We start from the raw sequence: 18,249 nt of genomic DNA, 5'->3' as shown, positions 1-18,249 counted from the left end.
GCCCCAGAGGGAAGGAGAAATGGAAAGATAGAGGGAGAAAGAAGGGAGTCACAAATGCTACTCCCTGTTCTTACTTTTGTTTTGACACACACACACACACACACACACACACACACACACACACACACACACACACACCCACAAAGAGGCTAACAAGAATCAGGGGAGCTTTGCTCCTCTCTTCTCCACACCAGTTTTTTTATAAAAGAGTCCCTGTCTGGCATTCAGGGTAGAAACATCCTGTACACACACACACACCACTTCCTTCTACAAACACACCAGAACACCAGGAGCCCAGAACACCAGGAGCTCAGAACACCAGGAGCCCAGAACACCAGGAGCCCAGAACACCAGGCGCTCAGAACACCAGGAGCTCAGAACACCAGGAGCCCAGAACACCAGGGGCTCAGAACACCAGGAGCCCAGAACACCAGGGGCTCAGAACACCAGGAGCTCAGAACACCAGGAGCCCAGAACACCAGGGGCTCAGAACACCAGGGGCTCAGAACACCAGGGGCTCAGAACACCAGGGGCTCAGAACACCAGGAGCTAGAGAACGACCAATATGTATCATTTAAGGCCGATGCCAATACTGATTTTTAGGGGTCAAAGAGACCGATGGACAATATTTTTGCAGATATTCAATATCATTAAATGAGAACAGTTTTATGACTACATTTCCCAGAAACAGCCATGTATGCATTATAATACATACATTAGAAAATCAAACAATAAATATAACTGTTTTTAACAATGTAACTACATAATAACATAATGGTAATCATTTTATTTTAATGGTAAATGTCTTGGTAAATTACTGGGTAAATTAAGATGGCATAGGCCTACTCACAATACAGGTGAATGCATAATCAATAGGGGTGTGTGCACGCATTGATTATTGAGCTTGTTTTGGCTGATCAGTAGAGTCTATGGTGCTACAGATGACAGATGCCTTCCATTTGGTGCGGCAGGTAGCCTAGTGGTTAGAGCGTTGGACTAGTAACCAAAATCCCCGAGCCGACAAGGTAAAAATCTGTTGTTCTGCCTGAACAAGGCAGTTAACCCACTGTTCGTTCCTAGGCCATCATTGAAAATAAGAATTTGTTCTTAACTGACTTGCCAAGTTAAATAAGGTAAAATAAATTAGCCTACTGATCAACAAATATAGTAAGTATCACTCAATCTACTCAATGCAAATGGGAGCAATGTAATGTCATGATTTGTGATCATGGATGATTACGAAAGTAGTATTATTAGTCATTTCCTGTGATCAGGAAAACAATTGTTTTATTTATTTTTTATTGATGAAATTTTGATTTTGTGTCACCGGCCTACACACAATACCCCATAATGTCAAAGTGGAATTGAGTTTTTAGAAATGTTTACAAATGAATAAAAAATGTAAAGCTGAAATAAGTAAGTATAAGTATTCAACCCATTTGTTATGGCAAGCCTAATTAAGTTCAAGAGTAAAAATGTGCTGAACAAGTCACATAATAAGTTGCATGGACTCACTCTGTGTGCAATAATAGTGTTTAACATAATTTGTTTATGACTACTCATCTCTGTACCACACAAAGACCAGGGAGGTTTTCCAATGCCTCACAAAGAAGGGCACCTATTGTAGATGGGTAAAAATATATATATAATAATACAAAATTGCAGACATTAAATATCCCTTTGAGCATGGTGAAATTATTAATTACACTTCGGATGCACCCAGTAACGACAAAGATACAGGTGTCCTTCCTAACTCAGTTGCAGGAGAGGAAGAAAACTGAACAGGGATTTCACCATGAGGCCAATGGTGACTTTAAAACAGTTACACAGTTTATTGGGCCTTAACCTATCGATTTCACATGACTGGGAATACAGATAGAGTATCAGGCCGATATTGGCCTTTGCCGATAATCCCTCAACATAGCAAAACTGTTGCTATGACAGCCGCCAAGGCCTAATGTACTGAACAACAATGTTTTTAAGACCCCCACCCTAATCTCTATGGCAACACTCCTATAGTACCAAAAATGGATGCCCCAGTACCATGCATTGTAAATAAGAATTTGTTCTTTACTGACTTGCCTAGTTAAATAAAGGTTAAATGAAATTAAAAAAATACACAGAGATATGCACGCACACACACACACAGATTAAAGTCCAGGCACTGAGCCAAGGTTCTAAATATTTAAACTTGCAGAAACTCAGTCCTGAACAACCAAATACCACAGTGTGTGTGTGTGTGTGTGTGTGTGTGTGTGTGTGTGTGTGTGTGTGTGTGTGTGTTCCGGTATGTGAGAGGTCCATAACTACAACATGAAGCAGATCTGGAATGTACCAGTCAGAGGGAGGTGAGGTAGAGAAGGGGAGGACAGGAGAGGAGAGTGAAAGATTGGGAGCAGCGGATGGATGGACGGGGGGGGGCACTGAACTACTGAAAATACAAGATGGTGCCAAGCAATGCTCCCTCTAATTTTTGGGGGCACTGAGCAAATTTTAGGTCTTCGAGTGGAAACTTGAACGTTGTGAGAATTTTGTGCAACTTCCGGCGCACGTTTACAGTAAACAATGAGGCTGTGCCATTATAGTTTTAGACAGTAGCCAATAGGCTATTGTGGCTATTTCAGCATAATGTAGCCCTACCAACAAAACCAATAGAGCAAAACCCATACAGTTTTCACGTGGAAATAGCTTTTGATTTCTATGATATAGCCTACAGTAGCCTATATGTGGTGTTCAATGCAGGCCTACATTGCATGAAAATGTTTTACTTGGTCTGTAACACTATGGGTGAAATATGTGACTGTAAAGTACATTGTATTGTGTTGTATGATGCAAGAAACAACTTTACAAAGTAAAATGGAAAATCGTCTGTCCTCGGTTGCAACACTCACTACGAGTTCCAAACTGCCTCGGGAAGAAACATCAGCACAATAACTGTTTGTCGGGAGCTTCATGAAATGGGTTTCCATGGCTGAGCAGCCGCATACAAGCCTAATATCAACATGCGCAATGCCAAGTGTTGGCTGGAGTAGTGTAAAGCTCGCCACAATTAGACTCTGGAGCAGTGGAAACATGTTCTCTGGAGTGATGAATCACGCTTCACCATCTGGCAGTCCAACGGACGAATCTGGGTTTCGTGGATGCCAGGACAACGTTTCCTGCCCCAATGCATAGTGCCAACTGTAAAGTTGGTTGGAGGAGGAATAATGGTCTGGGGCTGTTTTTCATGGTTCGGGCTAGGCCCCTTAGTTCCAGTGAAAGGAAATCTTAACTCTACAGCATACAATGACATTCTAGATGATTCTGTGCTTCCAACTTTGTGACAACAGTTTGGGGAAGGCCCCTTTCCTGATTCAGCATGACAAGGCCCCCATGCACAAAGCGAGGTACATACAGAAATGGTTTATCGAGATTGGTGTGGAAGAACTTGACAGGCTTGCACAGAGCCCTGACCTCAACTCCATCAAACACCTTTGTAATGAATTGAAAAGCCGACTGAGCCAGGCATCAGGCCTAATCGCCCAACCTCACTAATGCTCGTGGCTGAATGGAACCAAATCTCCGCAGCAATGTTCCAACATCTAGTAGAAAGCCTTCCCAGAAGAGAGGAGCCTGTTATAGCAGCAAAGGGGGGACTAACTCCATATTAATGCCCATGATTTTGGAATGAGATGGTCGACGAGCAGATATCTACATACTTTTACATACTTATGTAGTGTATATAGTGCAAAGAAATAGGGCGAACTCAGTGAAGTTCAATCTCTTGCGTCTCTGCGCGGCCTGGCATCAGCGAGGCAGTCCTGGAGGAGGTGTGTGGATGCGCAAGTGCGCAGCTTAGAGGGAACATTGGTGCCAAGCCAGGTTGTTTCCACCACAGATTTCTCCTGATGCATATTGAGACCTACACAACAGATGTGAAAAACTGGACAAACTCAACTTGAGACCACCTTTGGAGGCGTGAATCGACTGTCAAACTATTTATATTATGGATGACCAAGCCTAGATCCTCTCATGATGTGGTGCAATGCAACCATTGTGTTATGTGAAACCGTTGTAAAACGTTTGTGAAATACAGTGCATTCGGAAAGTATTCAAACCCCTTGACATTTCCACATTGTGTTACTGTGTTACGTTACAGCCTCATTTTAAAATGGATTAAGTAAAAAAAATCCTCATCAATCTACACACAATACCTCATAATGATAAAGTGAAAACAGGTTTTTAGAAATGTTTGCAAAAAACAAAAACAAAACAGAAATACGTGACTTATTAGACCCTTTGCTATGAGACTCAAAATGGAGCTCAGGCGCATCCTGTTTCCATTGATCGTCCTTGAGATGTTTCTACAACTTGATTGGAGTCTACCTGTGGTAAATTCAATTGATTGGACACGATTTGGAAAGGCAAACACCTGTCTATATAACGTCGCACAGTTGACAGTACATGTCAAAGAAAAAACCAAGGCATGAGGTCAAAGGAATTGTCCGTAGAGCTCCGAGACATGATTGTGTCAAGTTACAGATACGGTGAAGGGTACCATTGAAGGTCCCCAAGAACACAGTGGCCTCCATCATTCTTAAATGGAAGAAGTTTGGAACCACCAAGACTCTTCCTAGAGCTGGCCGCCTGGCCAAACTGAGCAATCAGGGGAGAAGGGCCTTAGTCAGGGAGGTGATCAAGAACCTGATGGTCACTCTGACAGAGTTCCAGAGTTCCTCTGTGGAGATGGGAGAAGTTTCCAGAAGGACAACCTTCTCTGCAGCACTCCTCCAGTCAGGCCTTTATGGTAGAGTGGCCAGACGGAAGCCACTCCCCACTTGGAGTTTGCCAAAAGGCACCTAAAGACTCTCAGACCATGAGGAACAACATTCTCTGGTCAGATGAAACTAAGATTGAACTCTTTGGCCTGAATGCCAAGCGTCACGTCTGGAGGAAACCTGGCATCATCCCTACTGTGATGGCAACATAATGCTGTGGAGATGTTTTTCAGTGGCAGGGACTGGGAGACTAGTCAGGTTCGAGGGAAAGATGAACGGAGCATAGTACAGAGAGATCCTTGATAAAAACCTGCTCCAGAGCGCTCAGGACCTCAGATTGCAGCGAAGGTTCACCTTCCAACAGGACAACGATCACAAGCACACAGCCAAGACAATGCAGGAGTGGCTTCGGGACAAGTCTCTGAATGTCCTTGAGTGGCCCAGCCAGAGCCCGGACTTGAACCCGATCTAACGTCTCTGGAGAGACCTGAAAATAGCTGTGCAGCGACGCTCCCCCTCCATCCTGACAGAGCTTGTGAGGATCTGCAGAGAAGAATGGGAGAAACCCCCCAAATACAGGTGTGCCAAGCTTGTAGTGTCATACCCAAGAAGACTCGAGGCTGTAATCACTGCCAAAGCTGCTTCAAAAAAGTACTGAGTAAATGGTCTGAATACTTAAGTAAATCTGATATATAAAAAAAAGTTTTTGCTTTGTCATTATGGGGTATTGTGTGTAGATTGACGAGGGGTAAAAACAACTTAATACATTTTAGAATAAGGCTGTAACATAACAAAACGTGTAAAAGGTAAAGGGGTCTGTAGTTGTGTAGTAGTTGTGGAACAGTGTTGCATTGCTGAACTACCTTGTGCTATGTCAAACAACCATGTACAGTTTGAACGTATGTACCTGGTGCTATGTAAAACTGTTGGAAAACGTGTGTGAATCACGGTTGTGGAACCGTGTTCTGTTGCCTTCAGAAAGTATTCATACCCCTTAACTTACTCTACATTTTGTTGTGTTACAGCCTGAATTCAAAATGGAATAAATTAATTTTTCTTTATCATCTACACACAATACCCCATAATGACAAAGTGAAAACATGTCTTTAGACATTTTTGCACATTTATTGTAAATGAGATACAGAAATAACTGATTTACATAAGTATTCACACCCCTGAGTCAATAAGTTAGAATCACTTTTGGCAGTGATTACAGCTGTGAGTCTTTCTGGGTATGTCTCTAAGAGCTTTGCACACCTGGATTCTTCAAGCTCTTTCAAATCTTGCCATACATTTTCAATCTGATGTAAGTCAAAGCTGTAACTAGGCCACTCAGGAACATTCCATGTCATCTTGGTAAGCAACTCAAGTGTATATTTGGCCTTGTGTTTTAGGTTATTGTCCTGCTGAAAGGTGGATTCATCTCCCAGTGTCTGTTGGAAAGCAGACTGAACCAGGTTTTCCTCTAGGATTTTGCCTGTGCTTAGCTCTATTCCGTTTCTTTTTATATAAAAAAGAAAACTCCCTAGTCCTTGCCAATGACAAGCATACTGATAACATGATGTATCCAGGACATAAAGGTAATTTCTTTGCCACATTTTTTGCAGTTTTACTTTAGAGCATTATTGGAAACAGGATGCATGTTTTTGAATATTTGTATTCTGTACAAGGCTTCCTTCTAGTTAGGTTAGTATTGTGAACTAAATACAATGTTGCCGATCCATCCTCAGTTTTCTTGTCACGCCCTGACCTGAGAGAGACGTTTTATTTCTCTATTTTGTTAGGTCAGGGTGTGGGATGGGCATTCTATGTGTTGTATTTCTTTGTTTTGGCTGAGTATGGTTTCCAATCAGAGGCAGCTGTCTATTGTTGTCTCTGATTGGGAATCATACTTAGGCAGCCCTTCTTCCCTCCTTCAGTGTGGGATCTTGTTTTTGTACAGCTCAGTATAGCCTGCAGAACGTGACGTTCGTTTTCCGTTGTTTGTTATTGTGATTTAGTGTTCTGAGTTATAATAAATACTGAACATGAGCACTTACCACGCTGCACCTTGGTCTCCTTCACCTTACGAAAACCGTCACAGAAGATCCCACCACAAAAAGACAAAGCAGCGTGGTCCGGAGCAATGGACCTAGGAAGACATCCTGGACGGAAAGGGATCCTGGACGTGGGAGGAGATCCAGGTTGGATGGCATCGCCTCCCATGGGAACAGGTGGAGGCAGCGAGAGCAGAGCGGTGACGAGACGAGGAACTAGCATGGCAACGACGGAAGCACGAGAGGCAGCCCCAAAAACATTTTAGGGGGGGGCACACGGGGAGATTGGCAAGGTCAGGGTGGAGACCTGAGCCAACTCCCCGTGCTTACCGTGGGGAGCGAGTGACTGAGCAAGCACCGTGTTATGCGGTGATGCGCACGGTGTCGCCAGTGCGCATTCACAGCTCGGTGCGCTCTGTGTCAGCGCCCCGCATTTGCAGGGCTAGAGTTAGCATTCAGCCAGGAAGGGTGGTGCCAGCTCAGCGCTCCTGGTCTCCAGTTCGCCTCCTCGGTCCAGGATATCCTGCGCCGGCTCCACGCACTGTGTCGCCAGTGCGCATTCACAGCCCAGTGCTTCCTGTGCCAGCGCCCCACATTTGCCGGGCGAAAGTAAGCATCCAGCCAGGACGGGTTGTGCCAGCTCTACGCTCGAGACCTCCAGTGTGCCTCCACGGCCCAGTATATCCTGTGCCTGCTCCACGCACCGGGCCTCCACTGAGTCTCGCCAGTCTGGTACGCCCTGTGCCTGCTCCTCGCACTCGCCATGAGGTGCGTGTTACCAGTCTGGCGCCACCTGTGCCAGCCCCACGCATCAGGCCTCCAGTGTGCCTTCCCAGTCCAGAGCTTCCGGCGACAGTTCCCAGTCCAGAGCTTCCGGCGACAGTTCCCAGTCCAGAGCTTCCGGCGACGTCCCCCAGTCCGGAGCCTCCAGCGAAGTTCCCCAGTCCGGTGAGACCTGTTCCGGCTCCACGTAAGAAGCCTCCAGTGATGATCCATGGCCCGGAGCCTCCAGTGATGATCCATGGCCCGGAGCCTGTAGTGATGATCCATGGCACGAAGCCTCCAGTGATAATCAATGGCCCGGAGCCTCCAGTGATAATCCATGGCAAGAAGCCTGTAGGGATGATCCTTGCCCCGGAGCCTGTAGGGATGATCCATGGCACGAAGCCTCCAGTGATAATCCATGGCGCGGAGCCTGCAGTGATGATCCATGGCATGGAGCCCGCAGCGACGGCCTACAGTCCGGAACCTCCCGAGACGGCCTACAGTCCGGAACCTCCAGCGACGGTCCCCAGTCCGGAACCTTCAGCGACGGTCTGCAGCGGCGGCCTGCAGCCCAGGGCCTCCAGCGGCGGCCTGCAGCCCAGGGCCTCCAGCGGCGGCCTGCAGCCCAGGGCCTCCAGCGGCGGCCTGCAGCACAGGGCCTCCAGCGGCGGCCTGCAGCACAGGGCCTCCAGCGGCGGCCTGCAGCACAGAGCCTCCAGCGGCGGCCTGCAGCACAGAGCCTCCGGTGATGATCTACGGTCTGGTTTCTCCGACAACGATCCACGGTCCGGTGGCACAAAAGAGGGACCGGAGCCGCCACCATGGGTAGATGCCCACCCGGACCCTCCCATATAGGCTCAGGTTTGCGGCCGGGAGTCCGCACCTTTTGGGGGGGGGGTACTGTCACGCCCTGACCTGAGAGAGACGTTTTATTTCTCTATTTTGTTAGGTCAGGGTGTGGGGTGGGCATTCTATGTGTTGTATTTCTTTGTTTTGGCTGAGTATGGTTTCCAATCAGAGGCAGCTGTCTATCGTTGTCTCTGATTGGGAATCATACTTAGGCAGCCCTTTTTCCCTCCTTCAGTGTGGGATCTTGTTTTTGTACAGCTCAGTATAGCCTGCAGAACGTGACATTCTTTTTCCGTTGTTTGTTATTTTTGATTTAGTGTTCTGAGTTATAATAAATACTGAACATGATCACTTACCACGCTGCACCTTGGTCTCCTTCACCTTACGAAAACCGTCACATTTCTCCTATCACATCCATTAAACTCTGTAACTGTTTTTAAGTCACCATTGGCCTCATGTTGAAATCCCTGAGCAGTTTCCTTCCTCTCCGGCAACTGCGTTAGGAAGGATGCCTGTATTGACTGGGTGTATTGATACACCATCCAAAGTGTAATTAATAACTTCGTCATGCTGAAAGGATATTCAATGTCTGCTTTTTTTTTATTTTTACCTACTTATAGCTGCCCTTCTTTGTGAGGCATTGGAAAACCTCCCTGGTCTTTGTGGTTGAATCTGTGTTTGAAATTCACTGCTCAACTGAGGGACCTTACAGGTAATTGCATGTGTGGGGTACAGGGATGAGATAGTCATTCATGTTAAACACTATTATTGCACACAGAGTGAGTCAACGCAACTTATTATGGGACTTGTTAAGCACATTTTCACTCCTGAACTTATTTAGGCTTGCCATAGCATAGGGGTTGACTACTTATTGACTCAAGACATTTCAGCTTTTCATTTAAATTGTATTTATTTTTTTAATCGAAAAATATAATTCCACTTTGACATTATGTGGTAAATGTGGAAAAAGGCAAGGGGTGTGAATACTTTCTGAAGGAACTGTACGTACCTGGAAGTTGCCGACCATGATGAGTCCTGCAGCACAGATCCAGCCAGTGGAAAGGCCCGCTGTGTTCAACACACAGTTCTGATGCTTCTCTATCACATGAGCATAACGCAGGAGGACTATCACCATCACTATGGAGAGAGAGAGACAGAGAGAGAAATATAATTGTATTAATTGTGCAGACAATAAAATAAACACACACTATGGGACAGAAGGAGGGGGAGAAAAAGTTCAACTCTGACAGTAAACATGAGCCTAGGGGCAGTGACGTTGTGAATGAACAGCAAAAGCAACAACAAAAGCAGCTAGCTAGAGTTCCCCTGCAGCGGGGCATTAAGCTGAAGAGACACAGACAGTGGTGAGAAGAAAATAAATGGTTTCATTGTGTGTGTGTGTGTGTGTGTGTGTGTGTGTGTGTGTGTGTGTGTGTGTGTGTGTGTGTGTGTGTGTGTGTGTGTGTATGCGTGTGTGTGTGTATGCGTGTGTGTGTTTAGCGTACCCAAGCATGGAAAACTCACTCCCTTGTCTCCAGGGCTAGTAGGAATAGGAAATGATCCCTCTGTCTTGGTGTTCTGGTTTTGCTTTAACATAGTGAATCACTTTGAGAGAAGGAGGAAGAGAGCTAATTGGCGTTTACTGCATTGGATTATAGTGTCTGTCTTTATGTTGCATGTCAGAATGGCTGGCTGTCTAGCCAACTGTCCTGGTCAATAGGGTTCGGCTGATTCTGAATAAGAACAGTTTCAGTATTGAAGCCTTCAATAATAACAATATATTTAATGTGTATAGCGCTTTTCATTACAACAAGAATCTCAAAGACGCTCTTAAAACAACGAAACATTTCAGTTAGCCTATTGACAACTCTGGGTGAAAGATCTTGTACGGTCATCCACAGAGGCAGGTGGAAGTCTAACAGGTGTTAGGGTTGAACTGGCTATTTGTTTGCATAACTTATATAATATACTGGGGAAGCTATGCTACAATATTAAGTATATAAACTACGGATAAATCAACTGCTGAAGACAGGAAGAGCGACACCCGGCGACAGGAAGTGCGTCACTAGGCTGGGACCTGCCTGCACGCCGACGTTAGGAGGAGCAAGTTTAAACCACGCTCCTCCTCCCTCTGACAGGCCAGCATTGAGCGGGAACTATCTCTGTCAGAGTATAAAAGAGAGAACAATAGAATGTGACGCCCTCTTCTCTGTTTGCCCTGCGAGGTATAACAGAGAGACCGTATACGAACGACATATTTACCATACACGTGTTTGCATTAATTAAAGTACAGCTAAATCAGAAGTTACTATGTGCTGACTATTTTGTTCTGATACCAGAAACGAACAGGAAGCAACTTTAACACAGGTCACATTCTGTGTCCGATCCCGTGTCCGATCCACTCTCATGCGCACCTTCCTATGGCTGTTGCGGTGACCGTATTACCGCCATGACCGCAGTAAAATTCCATGTAACCGCTGAGTCACGGTAATCTCCTTTTATGCACTCTGGACATGCTTTGGTAGTTGCCAAATTGCTAACGACCATAAGGTCCTAATGGCCTGGTACTCAGGGCTCTACTGTCCCTTTAATCACTCTGACATCATGCAAATGCCTCAAAAATCACACCAAACACTTATCATCAAAACAGTATGTGCTTTTAAAACGCACGTCACTGTGATGATCAATTTGAAGAAAGTTCAACAGCCGGTTGAAACTAAGTGTAAAACATGGTCGTTGTGGATGTTGTTTCAAAGATTAACACAACGAATGGACAGCTTTCTAAGGTGATGATTAACTCAAAACACCCATATATACATATTATAGATTATGCAATAAACGTAATTGAAATTATGATTGTGCCGTTATACAATACGATTCTTTGGTCTGATGAAACCAAGATTGAACTCTTTGGCCTTAATGCCAAGCGTATTGTCTGGAGGAAACCTGGCACCATCCCTACGGGGAAGCATGGTGGTGGTAGCATCATGCTGTGGGGGTGTTTTTCAGCGGGAGGGACTGGGAGACAAGTCAGGATCGAGGGAAAGATGAACAGAGCAACTTGAACCTGATCGAAAATCTCTGGAGAGACCTGAAAATAGCTGTGCAGTGACGCTCCCCATCCATCCTGACAGAGCTTAAGGGTCTGCAGGGAAGAAACTTCACAAATACAGGTGTGCCAAGCTTGTAGCATCATACCCAAGAAGACTCATGGCTGTAATCGCAGCCAAAGGTGCTTCAACAAAGTACTAAGTAAAGGGTCTGAATACTTATGTAAACGTAATATTACATTGTTTTATTTTTTTTGCAAAAATATTCTAAAACCCTGTTTTTGCTTTGCCATTATGGGTTATTGTGTGTAGACCGGTGAGGAAAATCCATTAATCCATTTTAGAATAAGGCCGTAACGTAACAAAATGTGGAAAAAGTCAAGGGGTCTGAATACTTTCCGAATGCACTGTACAGTAGGCCAACTCCTATTCTGTTCTTCTGAAATAGATTTTCTTCATATCATGTTTCTTTAGACCCGACTAAAATAAATCATGGATTTATTGTGATGGTGTATTGATTTATTATACTTTTTTTTAAATGTAGCGGCTTGTATGCAGCTTGTATGAGTAGAGGCCTGGAGATACTAAACGTGTTTATGTTAATTAACGGTCAATTACCGTGAGGCCAGCAGTCTTTTCTATGACAATAGCCACAAAGCTTAGGCCACATGAAGCTGCAATGAACAGGGATAGTCCACCTTGAAATAAACCATTGGGGAAAGAATTTACTGAGCATCTGCCATCTTCTACAGTCTGCAAGCCACTACCATCTCTTGTTGTTTCAAATAAAAACAGTTAGCTAGCTAGCTAAAATGTTAGTGCTTGACCCTACTGTAGGCTTTTAACGATGAAACATATTGATGTTTGATAACAAAATACATTTCCCTCTAAAATGGCTGAACCTCTCTGATAGTACATTTAGTGTTGTTTTCCAATAGCAACAATATCCTTCTGAGCATACCTGTCATCCCATAATAGATTACAATGCTGATTCAGGATGTGTACTAAAGCAATTGATGAGTAAGCACCTGCAGTGACCTCCATGTTACCATGGAAGGACATAGAATCTCTGAACAAGGTTCACTAGCTGGAAGAAAAATTAGGCTGAAACGGGAAGGGTGTTATATTTGCAATGGTGTGTCCTAATGAACACGACACTGGCCTTGCAATGGGACATGGCTGTGGACATTTCCAACCGCTAATGCCAAATTAAAGTAAATGTGCCCCCACCACAGAACAGCATGTGACTGTTCCTCACACTGGTTCTCTCTGAACTCAGGAAAGGAAGGGGGAAACTGAGCCATGGCTCAAAGCCAGACCCAGATATTTTGGCTCTGACAAAGCCTTATTTTCCACCGTAAGTCACACCACACCTCACACTTCAAATAAACACATATAGATTTGACACATAAACACACACTCACCAGGGCTGCACAATTAATCAAATCCCGATCTAAATTGCAATATTGACATGTGCAATACCCATATCGCAAGAGAATGTGATTTTCTCCTTTCTTTGGCGGTAGAGGCTATACAAACAATGTCACACCTTGATCTGTTGCACCTGTCCTTGTCTCCACCCCCTCCAGGTGTCACTTATTATCCCCAGTGTGTTTCCTGTCTCTCAATGCCAGTTCGTCTTGTTTGCCAAGTCAACCAGCATTTTTGCTTCTATTTTTTCCCAGTCTCTTTTGGTTCTAGTCCTCCTGGATTTGACCCTTGCCTGTCCTGACTCCGAACCCGCCTCCTGACCACTCTGCCTGTTCTGTCTTCAAGCCTGCCTATTGACTTGTACTGTTTGGAAACGTATCTGGTTACTGAAGCCCTGCCTGCCCTGACGTCGATACTGCCCTTCGTCTGGTACTGTTTATGAACTCTCGCCTGTCCCCAACCTACCTTTTGCCTACCCCTTGGATTAATAAATATCGGAACTCAACCATCTGCTTCCTGTGTCTGCATTTGGATCTCGCCTTGTGTCCTTACAAACAAGCCTGGTTCCCAAATTGATGAAGTATGTCGCGCAGCTGCGAGTTGAGTGGAGACGAACGGATTCAGTTCAGGCTAGCTAGTTTATGCTTGTGACTGGAAACTTTAGCGAGAATTTGAATCTTGTCTGCCGAAGTTGGGACTTGGGAGATGGTTCAAAATCACTCTTTTTTGTCGGAGTAATTTTTTATTTTTTTTTACAAAAATGTAGACGTTAATGCTGTAGGCCTAGTTGTACATTTTCAGTGAAAATCACTAGTTACAATAAATTTGCTTTAGTGGTCACCCTTGCCTGATATTGACTACACTAGCTTTGCCTGGCTACCCACGGTTGCAATGGTCAGTCATTGTCATAACGTTAGCTATTTGGCATGTCACGGTTACTTCCAGATGATGGCCAATACTACAAGTAATTTCTCCCTCGGCCATTGAAATAAACATTACTTTATCCTGTTAGGGCTAGGGGGCAGTATTGACACGGCTGGATAAAAAACGTACCCGATTTAATCTGGTTACTACTCCTGCCCAGTAACTAGAATATGCATATAATTATTGGCTTTGGATAGAAAACACTCCAAAGTTTCTAAAACTGTTTGAATGGTGTCTGTGAGTATAACAGAACTCAAATGGCAGGTCAAAACCTGAGAAGATTCTGTACAGGAAGTACCCTGTCTGACCATTTCTTGGCCTTCTTTGCCATCTCTATCCAAAACAAAGGATCTCTGCTGTTACGTGACACTTCCTACGGCTCACATGGGCTCTCAGAAGGCGGCAAAAAGCTGAATCGTGGCTTTGCAGGCTCTGGCTGAAAAAAAGTAGCGCGTTTGGGTAGTGGCTGGTTACAGTACTGTGAGACTCAGGCGCGTGCCCGCGTCGACCGAATGCTTTGTTTTCTTTCCTCTGTTTACCTAAACGGAGATTCCCGGTCGGAATATTATCGCTTTTTTACAAGAAAAATTGCATAAAAATGGATTTTAAACAGCGGTTGACATGCTTCGAAGTACGGTAATGGAATATTTAGAATTTTTTTGTCACGAATTGCACCATGCTCGTGACCCTGATTTACCATTTCGGATAGTGTCTGGAACGCACGAACAAAACGCCGCTATTTGGATATAACAATGGATTATTTTGGACCAAACCAACATTTGTTATTGAAGTAGCAGTCCTGGGAGTGCATTCTGACGAAGACAACAAAGGTAATCAAACTTTTGTAATAGTAAATCTGACTTTGGTCAGGGCTAAACTTGGTGGGTGTCTAAATGGCTAGCCGATCTACTGAGATTATTGCAAAATGTGCTTTCACCGAAAAGCTATTTTAAAATCGGACACCTCAATTGCACAAAGGAGTTCTGTATCTATAATTCTTAAAATAATTGTTATGTTTTTTGTGAACGTTTATCGTGAGTAATTTAGTAAATTGTTAGTAAATTCCCCGGAAGTTTGCGGGGGGTATGCTAGTTCTGAACGTCACATGCTAATGTAAAACGCTGGTTTTTGATATAAATATGAACTTGATTGAACAAAACATGCATGCATTGTATAACATAATGTCCTAGGTATGTCATCTGATGAAGATCATCAAAGGTTAGTGCTGCATTTAGCTGTCTTCTGGGTTTTTGTGACATTATATGCTAGCTTGAAAAATGGGTGTCTGATTATTTCTGGCTGGGTACTCTGCTGACATAATCTAATGTTTTGCTTTCGTTGTAAAGCCTTTTTGAAATCGGACAGTGTGGTTAGATTAACGAGAGTCTTGTCTTTAAAATGCTGTAAAATAGCCATATGTTTGAGAAATTGAAGTAATAGCATTTCTAAGGTATTTGAAAATCGCGCCACGGGATTCAACTGGCTGTTGCGTAGGTGGGACGAATTCGTCCCGCCTAGCCCAGAGAGGTTAAATTACAAGTTTTAACTAGTGCCATGCTGCTGTTGTCAGCATAAACTAGTTAGCTGGGAAGGGCTCATCAGGACAACTGACTAAACTCACTGAACCGAATCCATTCATCATCAATTTGGGCACCAGGCATGTACATGTAGCCTCTCCCTTCTTTGACACTCCGTTAATACAACACAAACTAGACCACGTTACCTCCTCCAATGAAATGCGCTAGACTCCGTTCATTCACTCGCTACATGCACAGAGGATGCCGACCAATCACAAGCAGGCTCACTCACTCTCTCCACGCATTGCACATGCTGACCAATCACAAGCGTCCCCGCTTAAAGCGCACAGTTAAATGCTGGTGAGGAAAGAAAGGGCTTCACCTCACAGTAGTACATTTCATGTCCAAAAGTATGTGGACAACCCTTCAAATTTGTGGATTTGGCCATTTCAGCCAAACCCATTGCTGACAGGTGTATACAATCGAGCACACAGCAATTGCAATCTCCATAGAGAAACATTGGCAGTAGAATGGCCCGTACTGAAGAGCTCAGTGACTTTCAACGTGGCACCGTCATAGGATGCCACGTTTCCAACAAGTTAGTTAGTCAAATTTCTGCCCTAGGAGCAACAACGGCTCAGCCGTGAAGTGGTAGGCCACACAAGCTCTGTCCTCGTAAAAATCATCTGTCCTCGGTTGCAAAACTCACTACGAGTTCCAAGCTGCCTCTGTAAGCAACATCAGCACAATAACTGTTCGTCGGGTGCTTAATGAAATGGGTTTCCATGGCCGAGCAGCCGCACACAAGCATAAGATCAACATGCGCAATATCAAGCGTCGGCTGGAGTGGTGTAAAGCTCGCCGTCATTGGACTCTGGAGCAGTGGAAACGCATTCTCTGGAGTGATGAATTACGCTTCTCCATCTGGCAGTCCGACGGACGAATCTGGGTTTGGCGGATGCCAGGAGAACGCTACTTGCCCTAATGCATAGTGCCAACTGTAAAGTTTGGTGGAGGAGGAATAATGGTCTGGGGCGGTTTTTCATGGTTTGGGCTAGGCCCCTTAGTTCCAGGGAAGGGACATTTTTAACTCTACAACATACAATGACATTCTAAACGATTCTGTGCTTCCAACTGTGTGGCAACAGTTTAGGGGCCACAAAAGTTCTGAACTCATCACGAGTGGCCACAGTGACATTTTGCCATAGGGTGGAGAGAAATGTTTGCAGTTTTTAATATGATATCTGAGTGAGAGTGATTAACTAAATCAATGCAAGAAGTTGGTGGGAGCCTTCTCTTACAGCTGGGGGGAAAAAAGAGGACACTGGATGAAGCACAGGAGCTCAACCTGCCAGAGCATCTACTCATCACAGAAAGCCAATCAAGATGGGGATCCAGACAGATGATGATGGAGAGGGTGATGGAGCAGAACTTGGGCTTGGCTCAGGGCTCTGGAGACAAAAAGTAAAGGCACCTGATCCCGTAATGCCAAGACATTGGGGCTCTGGAATCAGTCAGAAAGTACTTAAGCCCACTTCTGGAGTTCCCTGACACTCTGTCAGGTGAAGAGTATGTCAGTGTGTCTTACCTGAAGCCAGTTCTCCAATTGTTCAACACAACCCTGCTGGCACCAGAGGAAGACGAAGAGGAAAAATAACTCAAAGTCCATAAAGACTAAGATCTTGGACTACTTGAACAACAAGTATGAAGACCCTGGCACACAAGAGCTTATGGACAGGGAATCTTTCCTCGATCCACGGTTTATAATGGAATATGGTAGTATGGTCAACGTCCCAAGCATAAAGGAAACAGTGACTTCAGAGATGTAGAAAACAGCACGCAAGGTGAATATGATGACCAGAGCGGGTGGGATATAAGATATTTCACACACTGTACTATGTTAAATTATTTATTTTTATGACCTAGATTAAATAGGTAAAGTGTTAAAATGTTCATGCAATTATATATGAATGATCACTGTGATTTTAGAATGATGTATTGTGGAGCCAATTGCCTTGAGACATTTACAGATCTAGGATTCTAATTTGATCACCCTGTTGCATGAGAACTTTCCTGCAATGCTGGACATGTTTAACTTGTAGTGTATTTGAGGTTTAGAAAGGCTTCTGAAGTTAGTAATTTCTACTTTGACACCCCTACAGAAATGTCCATTAATTATCCTCCACATAATAATTCACATTTCCTGTCATTGCAGGATTATTTTCCTGCTGTAGCAAACTGGCTCAAATGAAGATCCCACATGTGTTTTATAATCTGTACTCTATTTTATGAAATAAGGCCTTCTGTGACTGTGAGGACAGAGCCAGCAGATGAAGGTCCAAGCGAGGGAGCAGATACAGGTTCACCCCCAGCAAAGGCAAAGAAGTCATTGGGCAGCTTCTTCCAAGACCAAGGACAACACCACACCCTCTAACTAACCCATCTCTACACCTACAGCAAGCCAAAGTGAAAAGCTACATGCTGGCCCCATCCACTGAAAGCGAGGAATATCCACTGGCTTGGTGGAAAGTTCACTCTCAAAGCTGGCACGAGAGTACTGTATCTATGCATTCCTGCTACCAGCTCACTGTTAGAGAGGGTATTCAGCACACAGGGCAACGTAGCCAGCTATGGTCGACATGCAGATTTACCCCGCAAAAAAACTGAAAATGCTTTCAGATAAAGCTTGAATATAACTTGGATGTTATTTATTTTAAGTCCTTTGCTTTTCTTTTTTACAGCTGTATGGTTGAAATGCTGGATTTCCTGCAAAGAACCTATAATTGCTTTAAAGTAAAGCTTTAACCATCTAAATGTAATCGAACATATCTTCTACATAATCCCTAAAAGTAATTTCTTATCATGACAGGGCCATAAACCATAACTAAACTCAGCAATAAAATAAATGTCCTCTCACTGT

At 44.3% G+C, this 18,249-nt stretch overlaps 1 protein-coding gene across 2 annotated transcripts in view; it reads right to left on the bottom strand.

Annotated features, from left to right (window-relative positions):
• LOC106613076 (transmembrane protein 150A) overlaps positions 1 to 18,249 on the bottom strand; it is a 90,983-nt gene that overhangs the window by 14,789 nt on the left and 57,945 nt on the right. For both annotated transcript variants that reach the window (XM_014214989.2, XM_014214973.2), the window contains one exon: positions 9,417 to 9,544. In XM_014214989.2, the coding sequence (XP_014070464.1) occupies positions 9,417 to 9,544 (128 nt within the window). The remainder of the gene's footprint in view (positions 1 to 9,416; positions 9,545 to 18,249) is intronic.

This window comes from Salmo salar, chromosome ssa01 (assembly GCF_905237065.1).
Source record: "Salmo salar chromosome ssa01, Ssal_v3.1, whole genome shotgun sequence".
Taxonomy (NCBI): domain Eukaryota; kingdom Metazoa; phylum Chordata; class Actinopteri; order Salmoniformes; family Salmonidae; genus Salmo; species Salmo salar.
This window is presented reverse-complemented; position numbering and strand designations above follow the sequence as displayed.